The 12,425-nt window shown below is 37.5% G+C and overlaps 1 protein-coding gene across 2 annotated transcripts in view; it reads right to left on the reverse strand.

The window, feature by feature from the left end:
- Window positions 1-12,088, reverse strand: part of CXCL12 (C-X-C motif chemokine ligand 12) — a 242,630-nt gene extending 230,542 nt beyond the window's left edge. For both annotated transcript variants that reach the window (XM_077259451.1, XM_077259450.1), the window contains exon 1: window positions 11,937-12,088. In XM_077259451.1, coding sequence (XP_077115566.1) covers window positions 11,937-11,997 — 61 coding nt within the window. In that variant the 5' untranslated portion in view covers window positions 11,998-12,088. The remainder of the gene's footprint in view (window positions 1-11,936) is intronic.
- Window positions 12,089-12,425: the final 337 nt, after the last annotated feature.

The raw sequence follows: 12,425 nt of genomic DNA on the forward strand, positions 1-12,425 counted from the left end.
CCATCATTTTCAGAACCTTCTGTTAACCTGCTGTGTAATCCAGGCCATAGCATCTTCTGGAGCTATAGGTACATTTATGGGTGGTTTAGCAAGAATATGGTCTTTACCAAAACTGCTTCCATGATTAAGTGGGAGGGAGACCTTCAAATTACATTCCAGTCGGAAGAGTGGGACGAGGCCCTTTCTGACACTTACTCGTCCACGATCTCCTTAACCCTGCAAGAGTCCTTCTTCAAGATGATATCTAGGTGGTATCTAACCTCTTCAAGGCTATTCCACATAAATGATAGCATCTCTCCTGACTGCTGGAGGAACTGTGGGAAAAGGGGAAACATACTCCATATTTTCTGGCAATGCCCTAAACTGAAGCCATTGTGGCGAGGAATCTCCAACATTATAAACACTTTAGCAAAAGGGAAGATTGTCCTCTCCCCTCAACTCGCACTGCTGTCCATAGGTATTGACCATATTAACCCCTCCCTTAGGCCCATTGTGGCACATATTCTCCTCGTAACTAAAAATTCCATTGCATTCCACTGGAAAAAACCATGCCCTCCTACAACGCAAGAAATTATTGATCTGGTCTCCCTACATAAGTCTTACGAATATAAATTTTCCATTGCCAATGCAGGTTTTAAAAAATTTGCCATCAAATGGCATCGCTGATTAGAGATTTATCCCTAATTTATCTGGTCATACATATGTGGGTTCTTGTAGTTACAGAATGTTGATAAATGTTAAACTTACATTGTTTATTTCTTCTACTACATAAAATACTTGAGAGTTATTGATTTTCCTAACTAATAAAATCAATTAGAGGTATTCAGTTTTCTAGGTTGCTACACCGACATTACTTTCTACTGTTTTGTACCAACTACTGATTGTTATATAAATACTCACTTATAAAAATTGCTATAGTTGTGTAAACTATCTACGCTGCGTACGTAGATCATATTTGTCTTCTTACCTTATTCTTGTCCCTTCCCCTACGTCCTCATGTGCCACCCCTTTTCCCTAGCCCCTTGACCCCCACCACCTCCTCCCCTTTCGTGTTATGTCTCGTGTTATGTCTTGTTGACATGGTTGATAAAATTTTCAATACAAATTATTTGAATGAAAAGTCAAAAGGCGCTCCTTCCCTTCCGAGCTCTGCCACGCACACAAACAGTGGTTTACCCCCACATTTGGGGTATAAACCTACTCAGGACAAATTGCACAACAACTTTTGAGGTCCAATTTCTTCTTTTACCCTTGGGAAAATAAAAAATTGGGGGCGAAAAGATAATTTTTGTGAAAATTATGATTTTTTATTTTTACGGCTCTGGATTATAAACTTCTGTGAAGCACTTGGTTGGTCAAAGTCACCACACATCTAGATAAGTTCCGTAGGGGGTCTTATTTCCAAAATGGTGTCACTTGTGGGGGGTTTCAATGTTTAGGCACATCAGGGGCTCTCCAAACGCAACATGGCATCGCATCTCAATTACAGTCAATTTTGCATTTAAAAGTCAAATGGCACTCCTTCCCTTCTGAGCTCTGCCATGCGCCCAAACAGTGGTTTACCCCCAGATATGGGCTATCGGTATACTCAGGACAAATTATACAACAACTTTTGGGGTCCATTTCCTCCTGTTACCCTTGGTAAAATAAAACAAATTGGAGCTGAAGTAAATTTTTTGTGAAAAAAAAGTTAAATGTTCATTTTTTTTCAAACATTCCAAAAATTCCTGTGAAACACCTGAAGGGTTAATAAACTTCTTGAATGTGGTTTTGAGCACCTTGATGGGTGCAGTTTTTATAATGGTGTCACAGTTGGTTATTTTCTATCTTTTAGACCCCTCAAAATGACTTCAAATGAGATGTGGTTCCTAAAAAAAAAAATGGTGTTGTAAAAATGAGAAATTGCTGGTCGACTTTTAACCCTTATAACTCCCTAACAAAAAAAAAATTTAGTTCCAAAATTGTGCTGATGTAAAGTAGACATGTGGGAAATGTTACTTATTAAGTATTTTGTGTGACATATCTCTGTGATTTAAGGGCATGTAAATTCAAAGTAGGAAAATGGCAAAATTTTCAAAATGTTCGCCAAATTTCCATTTTTTTCACAAATAAACACAGGTAATATCAGAGAAATGTTACCACTATCGTGAAGCCCAACATGTCTTGAGAAAACAGTGTCAGAATCACCAGGATCCGTTGAAGCGTTCCAGAGTTATAACCTCATAAAGGGACAGTGGTCAGAATTGTAAAAACTGGCCTGGTCATTAACGTGCAAACCACCCTTGGGGCTTAAGGGGTTAATGTTGACCTAAATTAAATGTTAGATTTTCAACTACAGTTTTGGCTGCTTCTACACACATGTAGAATTTCTACACACAGTTTAACATGTTTTCATTAGCTGTCTGCTTCTAGCACAGCATTTCACATGATGAAGTCGCTTTCATCTTTGAAGACCCATATTAGTCACTTAATGTGCGCCACACACTCACTACATTCTTGGGTCTGTCTACTGCATATATCATCTATCTGTGTATAACTATAGTAAAAGGGTCAGCCTGGAATGTCTCAGTATGATTAACATGGAGGGAGCTGGTAGTCAGTGTGCTGCCAAATGGGACCGGTGTCAAATGTGTAATTTATAGAAAGTGCATGTGTACTAATGTAAACATTTCTGTCCTCACTACAATTAGGCGTCTTGTAAAAGATTGTGATCTTACATTTTATACTTACATATATATTTGCAGATTCTATGTGTAAATCAGTTTTACTCACTGGGGAAGAAGTTAAAAGCTGAGGCTGTTTAAAATCATTTCTCTGGTTGTACAATTTGGAACATCTCAGAATGCAGTGTAGAAATGTTACTCCTCTTCTTACTCTTAAATGTAAAGTGCTGCAGAGTTTGTTGGCGCTATGTAAAATTATTAATTCTCCAACTCCGTCCTAGAGAAAGTTTGCTAATTTTTTGTGTTTGTCTAAAAAAGTGGCAATTTATAAATATGACTAAAACCTCAATTGCATAGCTAACCAAGCCCACTTAGTGACAGAAAAAGTCAAACATTTACGGGCAAAAATTGTGTGCGCCAAAATGTAAGATTTATTCCCACAAAAAACACAGACACAAAAACCTTGATACATATGCCCTTCCACTGTGTTTCAATAGGATGTTCCATCAATAACGCATCATTTCTAGAAAATTTTCACTTTAGATAACCAAGACATATCTGCAATATTCTGTATTTCACAATAGCAAACAGTTTTACAGCTTTGTGCACTTTCTCATGGAGACATTCCAATATATTGTAAGTACATAGAAAAGACTACTTCTAGGTGGCACCACAGCACAATCTCCTGAATTGCTGTATATTAGACAGAACATATATACAATGTACATAACATTACTAACCATTACATACAGTGAATGAATATAGAGGGAATCTGATGCAATATCCTGGCATTCTTAAATCTTCTTTTGGTTAATAAATTAGTGTATATAATTGTAAAGCATATTTTGGATTTTGGGGGGATTTTATACAATTAGAAACATGGATATGGATGCAAGACTATACTGGCCATTGTTTTTAAACAAAAGCAATTTTTTTTCAATATAATAAATATACGATGTTTGCTTTCAAGAGGTTGGGCAAATGGAAATTAATCATTTAATTTTAAGAGATCTTTGTGAGCTACAAAATAATAATGATGTCCACTTAGAAGGTTAAGAACCAAATATATCGGCTAATGACTGTGCTTCTTTCACTTCAAGAGATACCTCACACTTTTAGCGTGAAAGTCCTCTTCTGGGTGGTGCTTACACATAGAGTAATGTTATATTGCACAGATAAGAAGAAAAAATATGGAGCACTCACCCTGTCTTTCTTGTTGAATTCCTTTAATCCATATTAGATGATAAAAGTGCATGGAGAGGTGTGCAGGAGACAGGGGAGTGAGCAGGTGAACAAGCCTGACAGACGACGGCCATTTGGCGCTATTACTGTGCTTCTACGGGTCCAGTAACATGACCCATAGACATGGCACCATGCACTTTATTGAGATGTTGATATCATCTAATATGGATGAAAAGGAATTTCAGCAAGAAAGATCGGGTGAGTGCTCCATTTCTTTTCTTCTTGTCTGTGCAAAATAATAATGTGTGTCAAGAAAAAATCATGTTTCTTCCAAAGCAAATAAAACTTATTTATATAAATGCTACAGGTAGCTTGTGTAAAAGTTCTGTTTTTTTTCATGTGACAAAGATAAAACATGTTTAAAAGGGAATCTGTCAGCAGGTTTTTGTATTTAATCTTAGAGCAGCATAATAGAAGGCAAGGGAGCTTGATTCCAGGGATGTGTCACTTTCTAGGATGTGTTGTAGTTTCAATATAATCAGTGTTTTATGAGCAGGAGATTATCACTGCCTGACTAGGAGTCATGTATATGGCAGTCAGGCCAATCTGTGTAACTCCGCCCCCACCACTGACTGGCAGCTTGCTGACAATGTACACTGTACACAGGAAATTGCCAATCAGGGGTGTGGGACAGGTTATACACAGCTCAGCATGCTGACCACTGCTATATCTACAAAAGATAAAAGTGGGATATTATCAAAACTGCCCCAAGCAGTCCAGTAAGTGATAAATGGAATTGGATTTTCTTGCCCTATATTATGCTGTTCTGAAATTACTTAGCAAAAACCTGCTGATAAACTCCCTTTAAATAGAGTTCTACAAAAGGAAAAAAAAAATAGCCAATCCTACAGACCTCAAAAGTTTAATAAGTAGGAGTTTGACCCCAAGAATCACACCTATCTGCAGAATGGGCTGTAATTCAGCTTGCACTGTGACTCTATTTGTAGTTCATCCAAGCACAGCTACCCATCTCTACATATGCTTTTGCCTAATACTGCAGCTCATCATTAGTGTCAGACACTCACAATTACCCATGTCAAAAAAGAAGACAGCGCCACAACCATCAGTGAAGAATAACTTACAGATTTAATCTGCCATCTGCAGCGACGTTTCGGTACAATGACCTTTATCAAGTACCTGTGCTTGATAAAGGTCATTGTACCGAAACGTCGCCGCAGATGGCAGATTAAATCTGTAAGTTATTCTTCACTGATGGTTGTGGCGCTGTCTTCTTTTTTGACATGGATTGGACTTTGTAGCTGGGTTGACCCCCTGGCAGTGACGTGCGCCACTAGGCTTGTGGAAGCCATATGGGTATAGGGTGCGGTTTAACGAATTTTTTGGTTTTTTACTCACAATTACCCATCAGCACTAAAGATAAACTATTAACGTTCTAGTTCTTGAAAACCCCAGTAAGTGGCTTTCTGTGACCAGGTTAAGGATATATGCACACAACTTCTTATTCAGTCAGACTTCACATGGATTTCACATACCTGAAAAAAAAAGTTCTGAAAAAAAAAATGCCAAAAGCAATGTAAAAACAACTAGCTGTTAATATGTTCTGGCTTTTATAACTTATTTTAACCACATTAGGCTTCAAAAGCCATGAGAGTGGTGAAAATAAGTGACTGGTCTTTTCTTCTGGTGGTTTCCACTCAGAAGTCACCACTATGTTATGTATTGAAATGTAAAAAAAGAACTAACCCCAAAACTTGAATACGATGATGACGTATTCTTTTAAATGGTATTCAATAAATCTGAAATTGGTTTCTCTATCAAGCCTTTACTTTAGAATCTCTCAAAGTGGTTGTCTTTTACAGCCATTTATGGTTCTGTTGTAAGCATGCCCAGCCAATTTCTGATTTTTCCAAGCGGGAAGATGTACTATTTGATGGCACCCATTCAGATGAATGGCTTTCCTTTTAATACAAGAACAGCTTGGGTTCACAAGAAAGAGATGTACTTCTTCATGACGTCTGCTTCTTCTGGCTCACTGAGTAGAGGATGATCCTTAGTAGAGGACTCTCCTATGTGACATCTATATGCCTTTAAAGAGCATACATTTATTTTTATTAGACAATCGTTTGCAGGGCATTTGTCAGTAGGATCAATCTTAAAATTGCCTCTTCAGGGAGGAAGAGGACTTGAACTCTAGTGCCACCTTAATATTGACCATTTAATGAGCCTTGCCGTAGGAGAAAAGCTTGTTAAATGGTTGATAATGACTTTTAGGATTGCTACTTCCAATAAAGCTCTCATTGTGTAAAACAAGATAATCTTGTATTTATGATACCTTTTAAAAGAAAAAAGGTATCTTAACTAAAAGATTATCTATGTTTTTCACATTGAGAGCATTATTTTTTCAACTGGCTAACACGGTACCAAAACCCTTTTTTTTTTTACTTGCTATAGGCGTCACTATTGCACATTTCATTTCCATTTCCTAGAAGAGCATACATGGGCTATAATCTCATTCTGATATGCCAGGCCTGGCTCCTCTCCACAATGAGAAAAGTTAGATTCTAGAAGGAATCTGACACAGAAATCTTTTTAGTTACCGGTAACTTGCATATAAGAAAGATGTGGATTTCTTTGGAACCTTTCATGAGAATTCAGATATCAATGTATCATTTTATTAATCTTCCTATGACCTGCATGCCCATATAGATGGTTTAGAAGGATTGATCCTATAGATAGACTCCCTGTAAAGCAGAAACCCAATTACATAGAAAATCATTCTTGTTTGCAAATAAGTATAATTTTGGCAAACAGCATTAATAATATTCAGAGATAATTGTCATAATACCTTTTCATGATGGCCAGTGTAGTGCTACTAGAGTATATCAAAATGCTGGATGGCTTGAGAAGAAATATCTCAAGCACGATTGCCCAGTGGTTCACACTTTTACTTTGCAGCGCTGGGGCTTTGGTTCAAATCCCACCAACTGCAAGGAGTTTGTATGTTCTCCCCGTGTTTGCGTGGGTTTCTTCCAGGGGCTCCGGTTTACTCCCACACGCCAAAGACATACTGATAGGGAGTATAGACTGCTGTAGGGGCATTGATGATGATGTCTGTAAAAGGCTGTGAAATGTGATGGTGTTATAACAATAAGCAGAGTAAATAAACCTCTATGGCCAGCATTCTGTCAGTAGCTAAAAACACCTACAATACAACCATCATAAGCAGAAGTGGTAATAAAATGGTATGATTAAGATACAGGGAATTGAATATATAAGAGATGACCTGTTAATAAGAGCACACAGATTTTCTGCACCCAATCACTATTATGGTTCTCTTTGTTTAATTGTTGTAAGAGAAAAGAAAATACCGTAGATCTGTCTTCTTTCTATTCAGGGACATGGGGCCGAGCTGCTATACCAGGCCCTTAGGCACTATTTCTAGGTATCTAAACACAGAACCCATTTTTACCAAATCTTTTGAACGCAGTTTTTTATTGTTACATTTTTATATTTGTAATTTATATTTGCCAAGTCTATCATCAAGGCAGGTCATGCCAATTTAATGCATTTGAATCAATTATACTTGATGATAATGCTTTTTATTATTTCTACTTTTACTGTTGGATGTCTGTTTTACTGAAACATTGTGCAGTTTTAAGGGTAAATTGTACCTTCGTGTTGTATTTTCAGTCAGACATTGTAATGCACAGGAAATGTAAAGGAGCGCTGTATTATATTACAGTCATTGGAATCTGAAAATTAAACCCAAGCTCAAACCAGACACCACTGGACGCAGACCCACATTAGCCACAATTATCCAATTTAAACGTCACTCTATCTCCAGACACCCTGCAGTTCTCTGCTTTTTCTGTCACTGAAGCTTGATCATTTTGTAAATACGGGCTCACTAAAACTAGAGTCGTATGCTGCATAGAAGGGGGGCGGGTTATTCAGATAAGTTTTTGTCCTCATGGAGGCATCTGCAACCAACCTTAAAATCTCTGTTTTCATAGGAATTCCAGAGCTTCCTATCTTAGAAAGATCTTCTAGCCTTTAGTCATCCAATGGCTGTTGCTAGAGGCCACAAACTTTCCTTAGGGGATATTATAGAAGCTGGAAAATGACCCTCTCTTAACATGAATTCTTCAGCTTTTCTAGGTGGCATCTAGGTATTTACTTGTCAATGGTAGGTCAAAAGCTGAAGACTGTTTGACCCTAGAAATAGGAATGATTTACTGAAATTTCTAGAGTAATGGCTTATAGAGTGAATAAACTGGTGGACAGGTACTTGGGGGTTTGCACTACAAAGGTGTCTCTTCTCCAGTAGTTCCTTTTATCTCCACTGATCCTTTATCTTTGATTGCTTCCAGCTCCACTTGCCCTCTGCTGCTTGTCCTTAGCCATGGAAAGCTTGTAAAATATTTTAGTAATTGAGTCCCATAAAGATTGGAACAACTGGATGTTTCTTTACCACTGTAGAAGTGTCAACTATTGTAACACTACTAAATATCTTATCACTTGGCTTGTAATGACCAGATAATACCATGTTATAGTAAATAGTAGGCCATATTGTGCGCCCATGCCATTGGTATAGAACAGTTTGTCAAACATTTGTTACAAATTTTAAGGATAGATTTATGCCTGAATTTGCTGGACACATTATTTATGGTCAACAACAGTTTACTGCAATAGTAGATAAAAGCAAATGAAAATTACCACAAAAAAAGTAAGTTTCAAATTCCTCCACATAAAACAGATTAAATATTGATGCTGACACTAAAAAACTGAAAAGCAAGAATACTGAAAAAATAAATACCGTAGGTATTTATGAAAAAAAAAATGTATAGGCACACACACAATTATATGTAATCGATATATTAATAATGAAGCGTGAAAATGTTATAGAAACAGAGTTCATCCTCATTGACTAAAAAGTCTATTTCCTTAATATATGATTAGGCTTTAGAAGAATATCTAGAATATTTATCTGTAGGAAACTATGATATTTATGTCTGTGCCATCTACATATTTCAGTGCAATGGTGTAAAGCAGGTAAAAAGTTTATTTAAACCGAGTAGAGCAAGTACAGAAATCAAGAAGGCGCCAAAATTCACTAGAAATCAGTATAATCTATAACAAAATATTTAAGATACAAGAAAAGGACAGTAAAAAATGATACTGTGGCACCCTGCTAGCCAGAAAATCTATGGAAATACGTTTGTTCTCAAAAATGACAAGAGTATTCTACATTTTGAGGACCACCGAGGACTCTCAATTCTAAATATTTTTCTAAGAGTATTCTAGGAATGATACCTTTATTGACAAACCAGAAATATTATTATCTTCACAAGCTTTCAGAGCAGAGGCTCCTCCATCAGACAAATTTACTTATTTTTTTTTGTTAGCCAATGAAGCTATCACTCCTAGAAATCGTTTGTCATTTTTGGCACATAGGTATTTCCATAAAATACACATTAAATGCATCAAAGCACTACATCTAAGCAAGATGTAAATGATAATAGGACATGGACCAGGCATACATGTGTGAGGAGCGTTCCCGATCTCTCGGTTTATCTGATCCCATATATATATACAGAGGGTTGTAATTGAATTTGTGTCTGGCTGCAGCCAGTGTTGTCTGTGATTAGAATATGTATACATAAAGATAGCAATAATATGGGGAAGATAAGGAACAGGGGTGGTCAGTTGCACCACCAGACACAAAAATCTGCAGAATTATAGTCTTTACAATGTCAAGGCAACCTAGTGCCTACAGAAATTGTGAACATTGACTACACATTGAGGACAGCTTAGTGCCTGCTAAGTATGGGAACAGTGGGCTCATGGTTCATCACTACATAATTTCGTGGAAGGACCCAATATGACTTATTGTCAAGTCATTGTTTCCTAGACATTGACATAATTTTATATTCTAATGAGTCAGATATTGACTTGTGAGATCACACAATGCAGCTGAATGGCGTGTTCAGTGATTTCATAGTTGATGCATATTGGAGGCTATTTGTGTCTCGTTGAACTATGGGAATCTTAGTGCTTGTAGATGTGTAACTATAGTATAGTATGTAGCATATTTATTGCATTGGGCACCCAGTAAATTAACTATATTATAAAATGTACTGACAATCGTTGGCAAAGTAATAGAAAAATAACCAAGACGGCACATCCAACACCAACAATCCTGCAGTTATAAACTATATTCGTTTCATTTTTAATTAATTTCGTTTATAAACTGAATTCTAATAGGGCTCTGAGGTTCCTCAGTAAACACCTTGTTGAAACAGGACATCTGAATATATCATGCCATAACAGTCTGTCAGTATTTATGACTAAACATATCCTTTTCATCAAGATCCTAAGGGTTATAAGGCCATTGGAAATTTAATTTTGAATCAGCCCTAAAGGTTATAAGGCCGTTGGAAAAGTTGACCTTTTCGGGGGAAGGTCTTATTGAGGAGCTTAACTGGCATAGATACATTTATGCTTTCCAGATGTTGTAGACTGATATGCCACCACCAGACACAAGGTGAGTAATCTGCCGAAGCTCACCAAAGGACAGGATCCATGGACTAGTCACACACCCTCTTGGGCTGGGGATTCTTTTATCTTGCTATGCTAATGATGTTTATGGTTTTCTTTTTAATGGAAAACAGTTAAATTAACTGTCCCCAATCCCCAACAAACTCCTGTGTGATTTTACTATAGACAAGAGAGCTGGACAACTGAACGTATGCCATTAATAGAGATGTTCAGCCTTCAGGGCAGGAAAAAAAGGTACAAATTTCAATGTGATCATAAGAAATAAAAGCACTCCAGGGGTCCTCGGATAGCTAAATATTTCTATTGCATTATTGGAGGTGCAACACATTTTTTTATTAGGCTAGATTTATCAAGTGTAGTATATAGTATGTGAATGCATACGTGTAAAGTTATGTCTACATGAAGCCGCTTTGCCATAGAAACATTGCTGACATTTTTGCAGTTGAAAAAAAGCATAGACATACTAAAAGTAGATGTTACAAATTAAAGCCAAATCATGAACACTTATCAATCATGCACCCTAGTATCGAGAATAGACCAATATTAGAATCTGTACTGACAGCTTAAACATCTGGATCTGAGCATAACACTGTTCTAAGATTTACAACACCAATCCAAATCACTGCTGACCACAACATTCTGTCTAAGGCCCTGTCTAAAAACATCAGGATTCCGAGATGGTTGAATGGCTAATTTAACAAGTTATGACAAAGTGTTCCAGCACACCTGGAATTAGACCCCTAGACCACTACACAGGATGATGAATAGCTTCGGTCTACCCTTCTCAGAACTTATTTTCATTAAATAAATAATTATTTTGTTGTTGTTTAGAAATGTAATTCAGTTACCAGTATCCTGCACTGATCTATTGTGAGAAACTTCTGCTGAACCTCAAGGATGGTCGGCAATGCTTGTAAGTGGGTATGGACCCCAATTAGGTCCCCACTGCGTGCCACACATTCCTAGCAAAAAACATTACGGATCCATTTAATAATGCCTTCTTTATTCCGAAGCGACAAATGTCTGAGAGCATTACTGATGTGTCTGGCTCAGTAGATGGCGTTTAGCATTTGTCCATGTAAGAATTGAGCCGATCCTTTTGTGAATAAAGTTAACAGGAAAATATATTTCTAATAGAAACTGACTATAATCCAGAGGGGGCAAGGGAGAAAACATTTTTAGATTTATCTAACAAAAGAAAATGTTATAATAAAACAAAAGAAAAATGGTAATGCACAAATTGCTGCATATGGAGACATCAGTTGAATGTAGCACCCACATAAAAGCCACATAGTAACAAATCATGCCATATACTGCCAGTCGCCCAAAAAACATTTGCCTTAGTTCATACTCAGTATTACAGATAACATCCCAGCCCTCCTCCTGTTGGGTTCATCCTGCCTTTTTATGTTACAAGAACTTTAGAAGCAGGAAGAGTTTGTAAAAGTTATGTGGAAACTCCAACAATGGTTCTTTCTGATGAAGAGTGGTGGATGGTCCATGACTACCTACCTTCTGAGGAGCAGATCATCCCCAGCAGTAAAGTAAGGAGAGCGAGGTGCCTCACGTTCATGCTGCTGCCTTGCAGGAGAAGTTTGCAGTAGGAGAGCAGGTCTGAGAATGAGCTCTTCTCACTGTGGAGATGCCTGGGAGTGCAGGGCTGGGGGAGGGGACAAGCTCCGGGTGATTTATCACCTCTGGCATGTTATTACATCCTTCCTCTATTAAAATAGTTGGATGTAGGTCAGCATAGCTCTGTTTCTCTATAGGTGTGCTCTCTGCTAGCTGTACACATGATGTCAGCTGCACAACCTTCTCCAGTAATAGAAGCTTGTCGTTTGTCCCTCAGACCTGGGGACTGATGACATTTGAGAAGAGGACCGTTGTATTGCTGAGCTGGACTGATTCAGGCTGTACAATATTAGAAATGCATTTTGTTGTCACCCCATATTAGGCCGGTTTCATATTTACGGTTGTGTCCACAGCGTTTCTTCCGCAAAT

The sequence above is a fragment of the Ranitomeya variabilis genome, chromosome 4, assembly GCF_051348905.1.
Source record: "Ranitomeya variabilis isolate aRanVar5 chromosome 4, aRanVar5.hap1, whole genome shotgun sequence".
NCBI lineage: Eukaryota > Metazoa > Chordata > Amphibia > Anura > Dendrobatidae > Ranitomeya > Ranitomeya variabilis.